The sequence below is a fragment of the Amphibalanus amphitrite genome, unplaced genomic scaffold (assembly GCF_019059575.1).
Source record: "Amphibalanus amphitrite isolate SeventyFive unplaced genomic scaffold, NRLGWU_Aamphi_draft 000608F_arrow, whole genome shotgun sequence".
Taxonomy (NCBI): Eukaryota; Metazoa; Arthropoda; class Thecostraca; order Balanomorpha; family Balanidae; genus Amphibalanus; species Amphibalanus amphitrite.
Genome location: NW_024882102.1, coordinates 388,136 through 407,456, shown reverse-complemented (window position 1 = coordinate 407,456; position 19,321 = coordinate 388,136). Strand labels below are relative to the sequence as shown.

The window sequence follows — 19,321 nt, the reverse complement described above, 5'->3', positions numbered from 1 at the left end:
ACTTAAAAGAAAATCGCCTTTTCAATCATCGCCAACAATGTTATGAATGATACAATGTCGGATACAACGCTCACCCTTGAACAAACACAACGTCCATTATTCCATTTCCATGGGCAGAATATAGGGGTTTGTTTATGATGATCGTTGACAACAACGTGAGCTTAGTCGTCTTTCAGACTATCGGTCGCCGGCCGGGGTAACTTTTTCAAACATTCTCCACCCATGAAAAAAGCGTTGTTATAGATGAAACCCAAAACTACTTGGGATCAACTGTAAATTGCTGGTAGTTTCTTTTCCAGTGCATGTTGTACCATGAATATCCACCGTCTTTGCTGTAGGGTGGGGACTTTTCCTTAGTTTCAAAATCAGAAGAAAAAAGGACTTTGAAAAAAGTGATGTGTTAAGAAGGCACTGCACCACATGCATGCCTTTCTCAGCAATATGCATCACTTATTGGTTGCTTCACTTCACAGAAAAAGAAAACTGAAAATTGGTCTACAAATGGATGAGCAGCACACATTTTAACATTTTTCTAGCAATTTATATCAACTCACCATCCCATATCAACTCACCCCGGTTTACGGTACCCTAGGTTTGGCTCCGGCATGAGTGCCCCCCCCCCCCAACGGAAGCCTGGATCCGCCAGTGCAGTTGTGTGAACTATTGCACTTTCCATAACGTGGTGCTACTATTGTGTGTGTTATTGCAGTCCCCATAACGTGATGTTACTATTGTGTGTGTTATTGCAGTCTCCACACCGTGGTGTTACTGTTGTGTGTACTATTACAGTCTCCATTTCGTGATGCTAGTTTTGTGTGAACTATTGCAGTCTCCATTCCGTTATGCTGGTGTTGTTTGAGTTATTGCAGTCACCTTACCGTGGTGCTTCTGTTGTGTGTACTATTGCAGTCTCCATATCGTGATGCTAGTTTTGTGTGAACTATTGCAGTCTCCATGAAATGTAATCAATCCATGAGCTGCAAGTGAAGTTACATAATTCGTTCACCTTATTTTGAAATGCCGGCGCCACTAATTGAAGCGTGTCGACCAGAAACAATATTTCAAAATGTTGCTTTAGATTATGTTCGCAATCATCTACGTAGTTAAAGCCACTGAATAACGAAACACCTCGGACCCATAACCCTTCTACCGGGCGTGCGACTATACCACCATGGTGAACGATTTAGGCGCACCAATCGGCAATCATTGTCAAATACGAGGTCAAACAGTGTCGAAATACCTAGTAACAGGCGACGTGTGCAGGCGCTTTCGGATACTGGAAACGAGTTTATCCCGCACCGTAGACAGTTTTTACAATTGCTGAAACTACAGCTCGTAAAATGAAGTCGCATCTAATTCCTTATCTGCTTAGTAGTGAAACCACTTCGGAATATAAAGGTGGAGCGTGCTTAATTACCTAAAGCGCGTCTAGTTTCGGTTACGTCCCAGAGAAACACCAAATGCATCAGAGAAATTGTATATTTGTTACAAAATATTGTCAGAAGTAAATATTAGTTTATGTATTGTCAGTGAGCTTTGCAGCAAAGTATTTCTTCGAGGCATTCATCCGTCACTAAGGCTCTGATAGCAGACAAAAACAAACACACACACACGCACACACATACACCGCAGGAACCAGCCAGCTTCTAGCATTCGCCTTTCCCCTGTAATCACGTTGAGCAATTAAGTCTCCGCTGGCATTTGCGATTTGGTGGTCGACCCTAGACGTCGCCAGCTACTGTTATTGCATGGTGCCACCACTAGGCAGCAGGTGGGGAAAATGAGGCTCCATACTATCAAGGACAAATTCAACCGCTCTAGAATGCACACATACGGACATTCATGCACAACTCTTACTCTCGGCTGAAGAGCCGACACACCCGCGCCATCTTTAATCAGCGCCAGCGCCCTCTTTTAACGACACCAGCGCCACCTATAAACATGCGCTCAAACATAGCGCGGTTCTTCGAAATAGCACCCTCGGTGACAGCAACATTTCGGAGCTATCACCAGCACAGAATCATGATCATTGATCATCGGTAACAGGAAGATTGGTAGTTGCGGAGCCATGATCAATCCAGATCACGATCGCTTCAGGTCGGAGCTGAGGCCTCAGATCCTCTGAGTCTGGCGGCCGCTGTCGGGAGTCGGAGTCTCAAACACCTTTTTGCGAGAGGCCACCATTCCGGAGAGAGGCGAGGAGAGGCGACCGCCGAGAGCCGCCGCAGACAGGACAGAGCCCGTGAGCCGCGGGCAGCTGGGAGACCGCATCAGCTCTGAAAGTACGGAGAGAAACGGGATGTCAGTCGGCGGTATAGTGGCCTGAGAGGCAGCGATGGATAACAGGTCGGCATTGGCAGATTCATCGATAAAGGACGATAAGAATAGTTAATTCAGGACCAGCGTTGGGGGAATAAGCTTTTCAGCATTAGCTCACAGCTTCAAAAGCAGCAGACATTCTCCTACACCTGCTCTCCTGCTCTCTCCCCTTGGATTGGAGCTCAGATACAACTGTCAATTCCCTCGACATGCGATTCATGACTTATATGTTATCTACGCTTTACATGTGCGCTTTGTTTTGCCACGTTCATTTACCTCGGATTCTGGCTGGGCTGAGGCTGACGCCTCTTCTAAGACACAACACAACCGTGTTTGTTTCTTCCCTCACGTTATGATCAGTGCGTTATCCGTGCTTTATCTGCGTCTTACCTCGGATTCTTGCCGAGTTGAGGCTGGCACAATGACGCCTGAGACGTTACACAACCGTGCCTGTTCCCTCCTTCACGTTATGATCAGTGCTTTACCCATGCTTTAGCTGTGTCTTGGCGTATTCATTTACCTCGGATTCTGGCCGAGTTGAGGCTGGCGCTCCGCCGGAGACGTGTATGTTATCTACCCTCATGCTGTGATCACTGCGTTACCTGTGTTTTACCCGAGCTTTATCTGCGTCTTACCTCGGATTCTGGCCGGGTTGAGGCTGGCGCCCCGCCGGAGACGCGGCGGCTGCTCCTCCGCGTCTGAAGAGCCCCCGCTGCCGTGCGCGCCGACCCGCGACCCTGCACACCAGACAATGGACTTCGGTCAGATTAGAATTGTCTTTGTCGCAAATATGACACAATAAAAATAACGAAGGGTGAATAATAATTGAAAAAGGTTCAGCACTATGTGAAATGAGAAAGAATTAGCTGGCATGATGCACGAAAGCAGGAAGGTTACAATTTATGCAGTTACTCTTTATCAATAATGCACATAACTTTTATGGTAAATCACTAAATCCTTTAAGATCGCAACTGCAAGCTTGTTCTCCCAGCTATTAGCATATCAAAAGCATCGCATCGCTACAAAAGCAATTATCCACAAAAGCGAATACAAAGACTGCGGCATAAAGCGTGCATATCTTAAGGATGGTGTGGGCTGTAGAGCATCCCAACGGATTGGGACGCTGACTGGGCCCTGGTTCACGACATACCGCTACTCAACGCTACCAGGTATTGGCGCTCGGTATTCATGTATGCGTAAACAACATTGCTAACTTCGTCCACGTGCCCAATGTCCATGGAGACCTAGCGCCAATGCCTAGCATGGTCGGGTAACGGAGTGCCGTGAAAAGGACCCTGTAGGTTAGGTACCGTTTCCTGCACAGCTAGGCCGAGTTTTCGTACCTTGTTGACATCTCGAAGCCGTGAGAACGACATGTTCTAGCCTTGCCCGAAGCGAGCTGACCTCATCGGTACGAAGCTGACGCTCGGCACGGAGGTAAGAGCACAGCTGACCGCACAACGCCGTAAGCTCCGCCTCGCGCTGCGTCAGCACAGTCAGCAGTCAGCACGGTCAGCGGTCAGCACGGTCCAGTCAGAAGTCAGCATTGCGAACAGTTAGCAGTAAGCACGGTCAGCGGAGAGCACAGTCAGCAGTCAGCATGGTCAGCGGTCAAGCACAGTCCAGTCAAAAGTCAGCATTGTGAACAGTTAGCAGTCAGCACAGTCAGCGGAGAGCACGGTCAGCAGTCAGCACAGTCAGCGGTCAGCGGATAGCACAGTCCAGTCGGCAGCTAGCATTAACAGTCAGCATAGTTGGCAGTCAGCACAGTCCAAACAAAGTCAGCATAGTCAGCTCAGTACAAAAAGCAATCAGCGCGGTCAAAAGTCAACTGAGGCAGCAGTCAGAACTCAGAAGTCAGCACAGTCAGCATCAATTCAGTGAAGTCAGCTATAAGCACAGTCAACAGTCGATGTTCGAAGCGACTAGCCGGTGTTACCATATAACAGTCATGCTATGGGCTAAAAAGCATTTAGAGACTCGTCAATCGTCAGCGGCGTAAACTGGAAGTTTTTTTTTTTTGATAGATTCGTTATTTACAACGGTAGCGTGACTCATTACAGAAATACTCAGCATGAAACACTGTACTGAGTGTTTCAGTCATTTGTCGGTCAAAAGCAAGGCAAGCTAAGAACACAGCAAAAGCGTTACGACATTAGAGACTAGAGGGCTGCTCGTATTATTACACAATTTATCTATGCTACGAGTTGCCAGATACAGGGCCCTACAGAAGGACATCAAAAACAGGCAATAATATACAGAGGCATTGAATACAAGGCGGCCAAACGGGCACCGATCCAGCTTCAAAACGGCGAGTATGCCAGCCTTCCAAAATGTAACGTTATTTTTTTTTTTACTTTTTTTTCGGCTGACCCCAACAGAAAATTGCTAGCTAGAACTTAAAAAACGGTTATAAAATAGAGATAATCAAGATATATTTAATTCACTATTTACTCGGGTATCACGTCAAGTGTGTAATTATATGGTAGGTACTAGGTAGCCCAGCCTCATCGTCTAGCAAGTACAAATTCAAAGCGTCTTATTAGGACAGCACAGCACGCGTTAGGCTGGCGAGGCAGCGTAAGCAGCATTTGCTAAACACCTCGCTCTATTCACGTTTAGCGCAATCTAGCACACCATTTGCAGCTGTCACGAAACATAAGCAAACCTGGCCCACCGTCCTACCTTTTGAGTGCTCTCCAGCTGATGCTGCAGCCTCTGAGCCTCCTCGCGGGTTTCCGTGAGCTGACTGCGGGCCAGAGCCAGCTGCTGACCGGCTGAGGATTTCCCGGCTGCGCTGTTACCCTCAGACAGTTCAGAGATGTTGGCAGAGAGCTGGGCCCGCAGCTGTTTGTTCCTGTGAGGTGAAGACGGTGTCACGGAACGTTCCCGAATCGCATAACCTCCCCTCTCCGGGCTATCCCGATGCTTCACTAACACATTAACATGTCCATGTATTTTAAATATGTATAATGACACCTATCATTGGTATAAGCACAATACAAAGACGAACGTGAAGTGATGGAGCTCATTGACAGTTACAAACTCAAGCATGCAATGAGGCGAAATCCTGGCATGAAATTGCCTGCGATGACTGTTTTTTAAATGAGTGAGGAGTGAATGAGTGAGTGAAAAAGTGAGTGAGTGAGTGAGTGAGTGAGTGAGTGAGTGAGTGAGTGAGTGAGTGGGTGAGTGAATCGAATGATTTTTTTTTTTTGGGTTAGGCCCTTTCGGTCCAATGAGACCATTTCAGAGCCAGGAGGATGATAGGATATATGGGGAGACATTGGTCTGGGCAGGCACCCTAGTGAGTCACCGGGGCTGAGCCCGTCCAGAGGACAGGCCACCCAGCCCCAAGGTACTCACTGCACCCGGCTACGGGGTGCGCTCCCTCGGGAGCAGCGGTGCCGCTCCAAGGGAGCAGCCCGCATGGGATAAAGTTGCCTGTCCAGCCCGGAGGGGGGTTGCGGCGTGGAGAAGGATTTCAGTATCCTGAGGATAGGCACGGAACGGTGGAATCGAATGAATGAATGAATGAATGAATGAATGAATGAATGAGTGAGTGAGTGAGTGAGTGAGTGAGTGAGTAAGTGAGTGACTGACTGACTGACTGAGTGAGTGAGTGAGTACGTGCGTGAGTTCGTTCGTTTGTGAGTTATTGGGTTAGTATTCCCACCTGGCATCCAGCTGGAAGACGCGCTGGTTGGCCTCCTGAAGGCTCCGGGTCTGTGTCTCCACCTTCTCCTCCAGCGAGGCCGTCTCCAGACACTTGATGCTGTACTTCTCACTCAGACTGAGGATCTCACCCTTGATATCGCCCATCTCCGCTCTGGTGAAAGGAAGGAGAATGCGTCATGCGTCAAGAGATGGACGGATAACGGATAAGCTAACACACAAAGACACAAACGTCTCACAGCAATGTAGCAAGACAAAAAAAAAAAACACACACACACACACACAATAACGTTTAACAATATCTACGTCTTTCGAAAACACGTGGACTGCGAAAGAAATGACAAACCAGCATAACAGCTCTCGTTTCTCGGCTATATTCAAGATAACGCAAATTTTTACAAGCATATCACCACCAAGGGGTGAGAAGGATCAGCCATAACTGGGCTATCCAGCCTGACCGCCTCTATATTTACTGCTCGTGACGTCACAACTGTACCCAGTAAGACACAAATAAAAAAACCTCCCCCTATAGTCCCATAGCCCAGTACTCACACATGCTCCTTCTGAAGTTTGCCGACATCGAGCGTGGGCTGCATCTTCTTGATGAACTCGTCCTTGAACTTACAGATCTCGCGCTGTACCTCAGTTTCGTGAGCCTTTCGGAGGGCGTCAAGAGCAGCCAGCGTAGCCTGCCACAAATCAAGAAACGTTAAACGCGGACTTTACATTTGTATCGTTCTTCCTTGCCGAATATTATGCGTATCGCATGATATACCGGGTGCCCCCCCCCAAAAAACGTTCCAAACTTTGGAGGCCTATATCTCAAATTCGAGTATAAATAACGAGCCAAAATTTTCATCAAGTTTGCGTCACTTCTTTGCGCATTGGTATGCCAAATTATAACACTGTACCATCATTTTCAAGCCAGCAATATTATGTTGAATTAAGTAAGACGTTTTTGCTTTTTTGCCGTTATTGAACGGTAGTAATGATTGGCTTAGACGTACCACGTTGGGAAAAAATAGAAAAATAGAACACGTGAATGATACCAGCACGTGTGCTGTTATTTCAAATATTTTTGTCCCACCAATGTGCCAAAGCAGATTGGTAGAGATTGAAATGGTCGGACGTCTTTTGGTTCGTCCCGCTATCTTTGCCCATTTCGCGTAGATAATCAGTTTTGTACATACATATTGATATTGACGTGCTCGTAATTTTATGTAGAATAATTTGGTGATAATTTGAACGTAAGAAAATGTAAAGTAATTAAGATATAAAGCTGTGAAAAATCCAATATTTTCGTTAAAATCCATAATATTCGAGTAGACGAGTCTGGCCTACAGCGCTCGATTTTTCAGAGTTGATCGCGTGCTTACAATTTAGCACTCCCTTCACTCACTTAGCACCAAAGGAGAAACTAATCCTGCCACTTCCGAAACGCCTAAAAACTACGATGCACAAATGGATATCGATTCCGATTCATCCATAGAGGGCTATGACCCCAGCAGCGGAAAGTGGGTCACCGCAAACAGCAAGAAAACCCCCAAGAGAATAAAAGACATATCAGTAGGTCCCACTCATAACTCATGCCGCAAGCCAGTTCCTGTACCTGTGACGAGTAAATCTGACCAAGCAACTACAATATCGCTAAATTCCAGTATCCGACCTACATGCCCACTTTGTGGAAAAACCGGCACCAGGAAGCGGTACATGCAATGTGCCATCTGCAGTCGTCACTGGCACATGTCATGTGTCCGTCTCAACAGGGCGCAGGCGAACGCGCTCCACCGCTGGTGGTGCCCGGACTGCGTCAAGGCTAGCTCCGAGACTCCATCCAGCCCGGAGCCAGGCCCCAGTCTGCCGTCCGCTCTAACAGCGCTGCAACAGCCGGAGCCTGACGTAGACCTTGGGCTGACCCTGGCCGGCCTCAGGCGCTCCCGTCCAGTAGTGCGGAGAATTCCCAAGGGAGCCCGGATCTCCGCAGCCGACGCGCTGGCGACTCTAATAGAGAAGGCCGTCATAAGCAGCGAGGTGGGGCCGTGGAGCAAACTTATGCGATTCCCGTATGAAGCATTAAGTGCGAGAGAAGGGACTAACAAGTCCAGCCTGACAGCGAAAATAAAACGACAGATATTCGCTTATATCGACGATCGCACTGACCCGTCCGCAACGGACCCCCATCACTACGACGAGACGACTCTGAATGTGCCGAAAACTGTCGCCAAAAACCGAACGAAGAAGGACAGGTCGAGCGGAAAATGGAAGAAGGCCGTGGAGTCTAAGCTGTCGGACGGAGACGTGAAAGGGGCTCTCCGTCTTCTCTCCTCCGCTGATGCAGTTGCCCAAGACACAAGCAAGACCATCGACGCTCTGCGAGCGAAACATCCACCAGCCCCTGAAGACATCTGCCTGCCATCACCTCCGGACGACACGACTCAGCCGCTGCTAGCTTCCTGTGCTGAGGTCCAAGCTGCAGTGAAGTCATTCAACACGAGCTCCAGCGCGGGACTGGACGGACTCAGTCCGTCTCATCTCCAGGATATGACGGGCTACACGTGCGGGGAGGCCGGCAGAAGGCTCATCACTGCTCTGACCCGCTTGGTGAATTTGGCCCTGAGCGGAGACATTCCCCCCCGCAGCCCGAGAGGTCTTTTTCACTGCTTCTCTGCTGGCCCTTGAGAAACCATGCGGCGGTATCAGACCCATAGCCATCGGCTCTTCGTACCGCAGACTCGCCACCAAGGTAGCGATTCGGCCTCTATGTTCGGAACTCGGAGAGAAGCTGCGGCCCGTCCAGCTGGGCTTTGAAACAACCGGAGGATGCGAAGCTGCCGCACACGCCACCCGACATTTTGTCAAGCTCCTCAGTGAAGAGGATGTCGTAGTGAAGATCGACATGCAAAATGCTTTTAATAGCATTCGCCGCGACCACTTCCTGGCCGTGGTGCGGGACAGCGCACCCTCTTTGTACCCGCTCCTGTGGCAAGCCTACTCGTCACCGACGCCTCTTTTCCATGGCACTGCGAAGATTATGTCGGCCGCCGGCGTGCAGCAAGGCGATCCATCCGGTCCTGCAGTCTTCGCCCTGGCAACTCATAGCATCGTTAGCTCCGCTACATGCTCTATGAACACCTGGTTTTTAGATGATGGCACCTTGGGAGGAAACCGCGCCGATGTATATTCTGACCTGAAGAAACTCATTCCAGCGATGGCCAGAGTCGGACTGCAAGTAAACCCTTCCAAGTGCCAGATCATCGTGCCAACAGTCGACAACAAGGGAGAAACCATCAGCCAACTCCACCACATCATTCCAGGTGCATCTGTCCTGTCAGAGGATTAACAGACTGTCCTCGGAGCGCCACTGACGGCAGCCGCTGCGGAGCTTTCAGCACAGGACAAAAGGGAGGACCTCGTGCGGATGGTCGGGCGGCTGAAGAGACTCGATGCTCATTCTGCGCTCTACCTGCTCCGCAATAGTCTATGGCTCCCCAAGCTTCAGTACTTGTTGCGGGCTGCGCCATTTTTCCAGCATCCTGCGCTGCTGAAACAGCTGGATGAGGTCATCAGAGCGGCGATGGAAGAGCTGGTGAATGTCAGATTCAGCGACATGAACTGGGAACAGGCCGTCCTACCTACCGGACTCGGAGGGCTAGGACTGAGGAGAACGGAGGAAGTCGCGCTCCCGAGCTTCATCGCTTCGCTCCACCGCTGCCAGCAGCTGCTACATACCATCCTGCCGGCAAGCTTCGCGGATAAAATCTTAAACGAGCTGAAGCAGGCAGAAGAGGAGTGGCTCGTAAAAGCTGGCGGCAAGATGGCTCCTGCAGACGACACACGCGACCGACAGAAATCCTGGGACGCTCCGATCGCCGAACACCAAAGGGACCGCCTTCTGCTCGAAGCCAACCAATTCGACCGCGCTCGTATCCTAGGCGCAGCGACGCCTGAAAGCGGAGCATGGCTCAGAGCTCTCCCGTCTTCTAGTCTGGGAACCCACCTGGACAACGAGACAGTGAGAATCGCAGTCGCTCTACGTGTCGGCGCCGATGTTTGCAGCGGCGTCCACGCCTGCAGGTGCGGCTCGCCTGCCGACGTCAAGGGACACCACGCTCTCACCTGTCAGTTCAGTGCTGGAAGATTACCGCGCCACACAGCACTGAACGACATAGTCAGACGTGCTCTGTCGACTGCAGGCATACCAGCTCAGCTCGAGCCGTATGGTGTCGACCGGGGCGACGGAAAGAGGCCAGACGGCATGACCATCTACCCATTCTCGCATGGCCGTTGCCTAGTTTGGGATGCGACATGCGTCAATACATTCGCAGACTCAAGACTGGGAGGTGCCGCGCTGAAGTCTGGGGCGGCGGCCAAGAAAGCAGAAGACGAGAAGCGCCGAAAGTACGCCCAGCTCACCCAGCGTTTCAGGTTCGAGCCAGTTGCATTTGAGACAGACGGCGCCTGTGGTCCTACGACCAAAGCCTTCCTCCAAGAACTTGGTGCTAAAATGGCGGCGGTCACCGGCGACCAGCGAGAGATGGAGTGGCTCTGGCAGCGACTCTCCATCGCCATTGTGAGAGGTAACGCCGCTTCAGTTCTCTTGGAGTGTGCCACTGACCCGTCCCAACAACACCTCAGCGCCGAGCGCCCCAACAGGGAGAGCGCTGAGCAACAGCTGGCGACGGCGGCCGGCTCGAGGCGGTCTGGCTGCTCGGGTGGTTCCCGGTTAGTGGCAAGCCAGCAGAGGTGGTCGCCGCCGTCGCCGAAGAAGTTGGAGGAGGAGAGCAGGGCGCTGCAGCTGCACGGCGGCAAGGCGCACACGGCTCGCGAGCTACAGCTGACCCCAGCCGCAGACCCCGACAAACACGGCAACGATCCGCTCTACACCGGACTTCCCAATTACGGTAACTCGTGTTACCAGAACGCCACAATGTACGTTGTGTCTCACCGCTCACTGCCCGGCAACCCCTGCGAAGACGGAGGCGGGACTGGCAGTCAATCTGACGGCAGACCGCTCGGTCTCACCGGCCTCAGGAACACGGGCAACACCTGCTTCCTGAACACAGTCGTCCAGTGCCTGAGCAACACACGCGCTCTCCACGATTACATCCTGCGCGATGGACGCTCCTCAGATGCCAGCATGCCTGCCGCCGCTACGAAGGGGTCCCTCATGAACACATTCTGCGCTCTGATACGCGACATGTGGACATCCTCGGACGAAACGGAGCGGGTGCTCACCACCGCACCACTCAAGTCGATGATCCAACGGCTCGCGCCGCGCTTCATGGGCTCCCAGCAGCAAGACGCGCAGGAATTCCTCAGATATCTGCTGGAGGGACTTCACGAGGACGTGAACCGGGTGACGAGCCGGCCAAAGCCGATCACGACCGACATCGATGACTCAATGAGCGCCAGTCAAAAGTCAATGGAGGCCTGGAAACGTTTCTTGCGCCTGGAAAACTCCAAGTTTGTTGACCTGTTCGTGGGCCAGCTCAAGGCTACCCTGCGGTGCACGGTATGTGGCCACGAATCGGTTACCTTCAGCCCGTTCTGGGATCTGAGTCTGCCAATCCCGTCACGAAGTGGCCAGGTGCGCCTACAGGCCTGTTTTGACCTGTTCACCAAAGAGGAGGTGCTCGATGGCGACGAAAAACCGACCTGCTCAAAGTGCCAGAAGCGCCAAAAGTGCACCAGGAGCCTCTCGATCCAGAAGTTCCCGCGCATCCTCGTGGTGCACCTGAAGCGGTTCTCGCCTCAGGAGAGGTTCGGCGGAAAGCTGAACATCACTGTCGACTTTTCGATGAACGGTCTGGACCTGTCGCCCTACTCGGCCGGACAGACGCCCTGCCGGTACAGCCTATACGGCGTGGCGAACCACTCTGGCACGCTGCTCTCAGGACATTACACCGCTTACTGCCGACACCCGTACACGGCAGAGTGGTACGAGTACAACGACTCGCGGGTCCACGTGATGGATCAGAGAAACGTCAACAGCGGAAAGGCATACGTGCTGTTCTTTGAGCTGGCCGGCTCGAAACACCGCTCCGGCTCGACCCACGTCTAGTCATCCAGTCACGGGAGAGGAGCCTGCGATCGTCACCCGCTCGGGCCCTGTGTAGTCACACCGGCCGGCGCACATTCTGCACGGACAACTCTAGCCAGCGGCCTATCGTGATTTGTGATATTGGGTGTAAGGTGTTGTTAAAAACCAGAACGGTCTTTTTTATCGTGAACTGTAAACTGTCCCGCATAGCAATAATGTGCCAAATATTCAAATGCTAAGCCAAAATTGCTTTAATGGATGCCATTCGTTTCAAAACAAGTCCTGTTTCGAAGAGAAGGAGCGGCACGGTGCATGGGCTACTGCTGATCGTCCTCCCTTCAAGAAGATCAAATAGTAAATCGACCGAAAAAGGAAAAAGGTGAGAGGGAATGTGTCACCCTGAGGCCTGAACCATCAATGAGGCTAGTTGCCAGAAGCAGTCTTGGCTGCAGGCCGTGGTGCCGAGATGGAAGTGGCCCGTTCACTCACATTTTTAGTAAACATCTGAGCAAAAAAGTGATTTTTACATGACATGCTAGAAACACGAACCGTTTAAAAAGTAATTGACCGAATAACATAAAAATCATACGATTTGCTGAAAATATATGCCGCATTGACTATTGGAAGTTTCAATGTTGTATCTTTATCACTTTCTGAGAAATATTGATTTAAAATTGGGAACGTTTCTTCTGGGCAACCCGGTATAATGGTAGTAAACGGGAGAAGTCACTGATTTGAAGACGCTATTTCTAATATTGGCATGATAGTCAAAAAAATGAGACAGTGCATCAAATTCAAAACAATAAGCAGTCAGCAAAAGCATATCGAGGACGACATAATCGGTAAAATTACCATGACATCGCCAGTTGTGATATTTTCACCGACAATGACTTTTGGTTGTGCATGTTATGTAAACAGCCGAGATCTTTAAGCTCTCGCACGTTCCAACCGCAATCTGCCAGTTGCCAAGGACGGAGATATGGGTGCATGAAGAGAATACGCTAGTCAGCGTTTCTCTCTTACCTGCGTCTCCTCCGCCAGCGCCTGCTGTTTCTCCGCCTCCAGAGCTCGCAGCTCGCGGTGATGTTTCTCCTCTAGGTCGGCAATGATGCGACGGTGGGAGTTCTCCATGGCTACCAGGCCCTTCTCACACAGTGCCTGAACGAACGAGAACATAAATGTTACACATCACAGGCCTAATTTTACCGAAGCAACTTGACGAAAGAGAACATAGTGGTCACGCTTAGGTCTTTTCATACGGCATCAGAATATCTTATCAATGGAACGCACGGATGTCACGCTGGTCGCTGACCAACCCCAACATAAAGAACGAGCCAGGACGGTTATAGGCAAGTAAGTGAGAAGAAAAATTTTAAGCTGAAAACTGCACATGTAGTTCTTATTCCCATGGGCTGGCCCAAAATTTATGCAATCCATTCTCCTATTATAGAACAGGACGATTGGGTATTTTTATCGAAGAGTCTTAAGAAGGAATGCCGGGCGCGGGACCCCTTATGGCTCCAGCAGCCAGTATAGAGATCTTGTACAGATAAGATCCCTATGGTAGCCAGCACTCACCCGTAGCTGCTCGATCTCCGCCTGATACCGTCGTCGAATGCTCTCCTCTGCCAGCGCGTCATCGTGAGGCTTCTCCGCCCCTTCCCCAGCCGTTCTCTCATACTGCCCACGTAGACTAGAGAGCTGCGTCTCATACTCCGTCTCAAGACTCTCCAGACGTCGTCGAAGAAGACGAACTTCACTCGCTAGTGCTTCCTTCTCGCGTTCATACGTAGCTGTGACCTTGTTGACCTCAGATGTCATCTCGCGTCTCAGTTGTTCCAGTTCGGCATCTTGCACCTTACGGAGAGCCTTTAGTTCTGAGGTATGCTCGCTCGAAAGCGTTTCAGTACGTGCGCGAAGCTCTTCGCACTGCCGACAAGGTTCTTCTGCAGATGCTGGAACGCTAGCAGTGCTAGTTCCCTGTGTCAATTCTTGACGTATGACTCCAAGCGGGGCTGTTTCTAGCTCTGCGCTGGCCACCATCCCAGTGATGTCTGAGACGCGTCGTCGACTCTTGTCGACGCTTCTTGGGCGCAGTCGGCTCTTGCGAAGACTGTCGAGCTCGCGTTCCAGGGAGCGAACCTGGGGACAGAAGCAGTCGGGATGGTTAGACGTCGACTAGCCACGGATAGAGGTCAGCCAAAGACAGCCACCTGCGGCAAACATCAACAGATTTTGTCAGCGACCGACATATGTCAGGTATTGTCTCAAGACAATGGCTCAAGCGACGAAGTTGTCAGACTCAGACTGATTGCACCCCGCCCCACTCGAGTGGGGGCACAGGTCAAAAGATGCTCGCTGGAGGAACCCATTCCCAATCCTCCTCTCTCACCACTCATCTGTTTCTTATGCCTACCTCATCCATAAATTCTCCCCTTCCGCCCTCACCTGTTCTTTATGCCTATTCCTCTCCTGCTGCAGCTGCGCGGTACACTCTGCCCGTACGGCCGCCACCGTCTCCTGTGTCCTCTCACAGAACTCATCCAGAGTCTGCCCGGCCGGGATGGCTACACCGTAGTCGGAGAGTTCGCCACGGCAGCGCTCCACGGCGGCGCGGTAGAGATGCTAGGAATAGTGATACAGTGGGGTGAGACCTGGCTTGAATGAAGGGGTCATTACAGCAAGAACAAGCGATTTGTATAGCTGAACTTGAACTTTGAAGCATTGGTTATGATAATAATAATGCTAGTTCTCATCCCATACATACAATTTGTCATGATAAAACAATGAAGGAGGTGCAAGGCTTGAACTGACACTCCGCGATGGCACGTAATTTCTAATCATCCTCGTGGCTTACCGATGATCAAATATGTTGTTCGAGATAAAGTTGCTAATGGCCCATTGCCAACATTTCTACCACTGACGGACCATTCCGTCACATCCCATTCCATTAATCTCGATTCAGTTCATGACTAAAAAGCATTTCTTTACTGGAAGCCCATTACATTCCAATCCGTTTATTCCATTACAGACCACCCCATCCCGTTACCTGCAGCTCGGCCTGGTCGCTCGCCGACGCGCCCTCTCCGAAGAACACCGCCAGCGCGCTGTCCCGCTGAAGGCTGGTGTCCAGGGGGACGGCACGGTCCCCGGCCGGATCCTCCTCGATAATCTCCAGAGTGGCGTCTGAGCCGGACTCGTCCTCATCACTGATCACGGAGAGGTAGCTGTGGTATAGAGAGGGGGTGGAGTTAGAACATAGATGCAATGTCGGCGGCGCCATACTCATTGGCAGATTGAAGAGGAGGCATTTGCCTCTCTCGTATCGCTTGAAATTGACAAAATTTCGAGTCTGTATAGCTGAGAATGTGTGACACGAAATACAGTCAAAACAGGCAGGCATCATACTGCAAGATGCAGCAAGAGCGAACATTTAATCGCACCAGATCGGCTACCGTTTACTATCCAGGTCACCATAGCGAAGGTAGCTCGTGCATTCGGCTTTCGATGCTCGTACAAATTACGATGCTTTGACTGCGAGCGAATCAAAGTAACTGATGTTTGATACAAACATATCGTTGAGTGGAGACACATAAAACAAATAAGCTACCGATCTTCGCATTCTCTCCCCATCCCCTCTCAGACTCAAAATGACAGCGATGTTTAAGCTTTAGGGAAACCCACACTGAAAAACTCACCCGTCGACGATTGCCTTCTGAGCCACCACGTCCGCCAGCTCAGCCAGCAGTCTGTCAGACTGATCAGCCGGCGGGGGCGGCGGCGGCTCCGGCGCTGCCCTCAGACGCGCCAGAGCTGTCTCGTAGCGCTGGCTGAGCGCCATGACCGCCTCCTCCATCTCTGCCCGGAGACTGTCCGTGGCTACCGTGTACCTGATGGGGAGAGGGAATCGTCAGCACGGTGAATTTCAGGGGACGGCGAGAGAGCGGCAAAAGATGCAAGGGGAGGAGCAGCCAGTGGTGACATCAGAGTGGAGGGACTACGGAGAAGACAAGAGCGCACGGGAGAGGGGGTGGTTTGCGAGGACGGCAAGGAACAGCTGCATAGAGGTGATGTTATGAAAGGAGAGGCCGAGGCCGTCCGCGAGGATGGTAGGGCGGAAAAAGTAGGCAACAGGGGAGAATGCGGTGCGGAAGGTTCAGTCAGCCATTCTGGCGACTGATAAACGTGTCTAGCATTCGAGATAGGTAGATAGATAATGTATTAAGACCCTCCATGACATGGATTATGTGGCGTCTACGTCATTACAAAGGTGATGACTAAAACACACCAATATACTTCGCGTATTGATAGAATGTAGCGTTGCCACATCAAGAAATAAATCTACTCCCGTGGTGAATCGATTGAAGATCTCAAAACTACACATGACCAAACATCTACGGAACAACTTGAACAGCAATCCTTTAGTGGAAACGAGCGATCTGCGGAGCCCCAGCATGGAGAGCATGCCATTCACCACGTCCACCGAACTCCCTAGCGTCCTTACCTTCGCTCGGCCAGCTGCTGCTGCGCCTGAACTAGCAGGAAGCAGTGCTGTCTGTCCACCTCCAGATCTCGCTCGTACAGCTCCACAAACTTGAGCATCATGGTCGACATCTCGGCTTCTACCATCTCCTGAAGAGAGGGAAAAGAAAACAACGTGTCAGGAGACAATCTTGAGCATCTCGGTCGACATCTCGGCCCCTACCATCTCCTGAATAGGGGAACACATCATAGACAAGTGAATCAGGTGACACATTTGAGCATCATGGTCGAAATTTCGGCTTCGACCATCTCCTAAACATGGGAAAACAGAACAGCGTGTCAACTGTCAAGTGCATCATGGTCGACATCTCGGCTTCTACCATCTCCTGAATAGCAGAAAATAGAACCATGAGCAAGTGACACACTCGAGCATCGTGGTCTATATTCAAACCCGAGTCCTGACCATTTCTTGAATAGAGGAGCGCACAGAATGGGAAGTCGGTTACTAATTATTCGACAGTTCCCCTCGACCATCTCAGCATTCTTGCTCTCGAGCTGCCGCGACCTTCCTATCCTCCAACCCCTACTCTCCCTTTGAGACGCTTTCACTAGAAGGTGCTGGCGCAGGCTGACGGAAAGCGGTATAAATAATTAACAAGCTTGCCCATAGTTACTAACGGTTAGTTTACGAGTGTGATTATGAGAAGCTAAACATTCACCATAGTGACACATTCGTCTGTATAATATCGTTGCACCCACCTCCGTGATGGTATTCTGGGCCATGTTCCAGGCGTCTCGAACCTTCTCCTCCTCCAGTAGCTGATCGTCGTCAGCTGGCGGCTGCTGACCGCCCAGCAGCGTCTCAGCAGCCAGAGATTCAGCCAGGCGAGACAGCTTGTCCGTCTTGAACGCCGTCACTGCAGCTGTCACCTGGAAGCGGACAAAAGGCAGCGTGTAGGTGGAACGGTATCGTAGACATGCTTAGATCCATTGAGATGAGGCGAAGGTCGTAATACTGCCCTCTGCTGTTTCAGTAGATGAACGCCCCACTTCGGGACAGTACGTTCTAATCAGCTAAGGCTGGAATCGGTCCCTGACTCCCTCTTAGTACAATCTGAGTAATCGTCTAAATTCGGACAGACCAAAGTGCTTCCCTGCCTCGGTCGAGTATCCTGACATCTCACTCTGTTATATATTCGAACAGAGCGACCTCTAACTTTTGTCGATCGCTTGAACATTCCCATTCCCAAGTCTCGTATGTCTATGTCCGATTGGCTGACGTCTTAACTCTGTCTCCTGCTAGCTGAAACTCTTTCCTTACCTCTGACTCCTGTTTAAGCAGGCTGTGGTGCAGTCGGCGCAGCTGTCGGTCCTGCTGTACCGCCGGAGTCCTCCGCGTAGGAGCCGAGCTCCCCCCGGCTCCGGCTCCCGTCCCGGCTCCCGTGGGACGGAGCAGCGCCGCCGACTCCTCCAAGGAGCCGAGGTGTTCGGCCAGGAGCGACGAGAACGCTTCCACCATCTGGGCAGTAGAAAAGAAATGACTTAGGTATTTAGGCAACTACGGTTTTCTAGTAAAGAGTCGGGTAGCACTATCACGTGCCCACAAGTGTGCAACAATGATTTCGACGTTGACGAGTTAGCTTATTTTGATGGTTGACCTTACATCGATAACTCGTTTCAGAGTTACCATTCATAAAAAATAGCAAGCGTTAATAGGCAGATGTATAACTGTTTCACATTGAGACAGGACAGCCGCTAAATCACTGCATCAGTGTATCGGTTTTTAGTCAGAGCAACGGTCTCAGTGGCTGAGTGTTCCGTCATTCCGTGTAACGGCCTGCTCCGTCTATCAGGGCGTCATTGACTCACCCCACTAGAGACATTCTCCACGCCTTCTCCGGTCGTTAGTCGATGCCTCAGCGTCCCCACCCTCCGATGTGTCTCCAACAGCAGCTGCAGTCTCAGTCTCCTCTCAAACGGAGCCGGTCTCCCAGCCGCCTGTAGCGCCTCAGCCAGACACGCCAACACCACAGTCTGGTAAGCCAGTCTCTCCGCCGAAAGCCTCCGCCTTTCGGCAGCCGTCCATCGCCGCGCCGCTTTTAGCTGCGCCTGAGCCTGTGCCTGCTCGTGGGCTTTGCGGAGTAGGAGTTGCCGCACGCGCTCGACCACGGCGCGGATACCGTCGCTGGGTTGAAGGCGGGCTCCGGAGAGGAGAGAGACGGTATCCGAGAGACGGCCGCAGACTGAGGATATCTGGAAAAGGAGAGAGACGGGTGGTGAGACACTGGCGGCTATCCACTTATATCAAACAAATCAGACTAATTACCATTTTACCACTCCAACATGAGTTCATGGTTTCCGTTTTCAAATTAATATTTACTTCATTGCATGCATATTCTTGCAGATGTATCCTTAACAAACCAAGGCAGGAAAATGTCAGCTGGAGCACGGCAATTACATGCCCGATATCACTATCAATTCACAGGTGATCTGCCAAAGCACATACATTTTACAAACATGTCCTAATATCTTATGTTAGATGTCCATTGTCCGTGCATTATAGGTGGTCTGTCCAAATAAGCACTCACCTCTGGTATTTCGGTAGCCTGCAGCTCGCCGACACAGGTCTCCAATTGTTCTCGAACTTGGCGCACCAGACTCTGTTGAACAGATGGAATGACATCAGTGCCCGGGAGATGATCGAAGACCCAATATACTCTCGTCTCATCCAATGACATTTCCTATCATTATGATCTGCCATTGTCAGTAGCAAAGGAAACGAATCTGATCTATTTCAATTTTCAA

The 19,321-nt window shown here is 51.0% G+C and overlaps 2 protein-coding genes across 2 annotated transcripts in view; one reads left to right on the top strand and one right to left on the bottom strand.

The window, feature by feature from the left end:
• Window positions 1–1,465: 1,465 nt before the first annotated feature.
• The window catches only part of LOC122363173 (protein outspread-like), a 92,550-nt gene continuing 74,694 nt past the window's right edge, over window positions 1,466–19,321 (bottom strand). Inside the window, exons 18-33 of the mRNA XM_043332133.1 lie at window positions 19,105–19,176; window positions 18,386–18,769; window positions 17,838–18,035; window positions 17,276–17,446; window positions 16,539–16,666; window positions 15,733–15,924; window positions 15,084–15,261; window positions 14,483–14,659; window positions 13,613–14,176; window positions 13,058–13,192; window positions 6,547–6,683; window positions 5,996–6,148; window positions 5,005–5,176; window positions 3,663–3,801; window positions 2,955–3,056; window positions 1,466–2,276 (exon numbers count right to left, since the gene is read on the bottom strand). Coding sequence (XP_043188068.1) covers window positions 2,113–2,276; window positions 2,955–3,056; window positions 3,663–3,801; window positions 5,005–5,176; window positions 5,996–6,148; window positions 6,547–6,683; window positions 13,058–13,192; window positions 13,613–14,176; window positions 14,483–14,659; window positions 15,084–15,261; window positions 15,733–15,924; window positions 16,539–16,666; window positions 17,276–17,446; window positions 17,838–18,035; window positions 18,386–18,769; window positions 19,105–19,176 — 3,066 coding nt within the window. The 3' untranslated portion in view covers window positions 1,466–2,112. The remainder of the gene's footprint in view (window positions 2,277–2,954; window positions 3,057–3,662; window positions 3,802–5,004; window positions 5,177–5,995; window positions 6,149–6,546; window positions 6,684–13,057; window positions 13,193–13,612; window positions 14,177–14,482; window positions 14,660–15,083; window positions 15,262–15,732; window positions 15,925–16,538; window positions 16,667–17,275; window positions 17,447–17,837; window positions 18,036–18,385; window positions 18,770–19,104; window positions 19,177–19,321) is intronic.
• Window positions 9,609–12,246, top strand: LOC122363174 (ubiquitin carboxyl-terminal hydrolase 21-like). The gene has a single exon (XM_043332134.1). It carries the CDS (start codon window positions 9,809–9,811, stop codon window positions 12,053–12,055), a length of 2,247 nt encoding a protein of 748 aa, XP_043188069.1. The 5' UTR covers window positions 9,609–9,808; the 3' UTR covers window positions 12,056–12,246.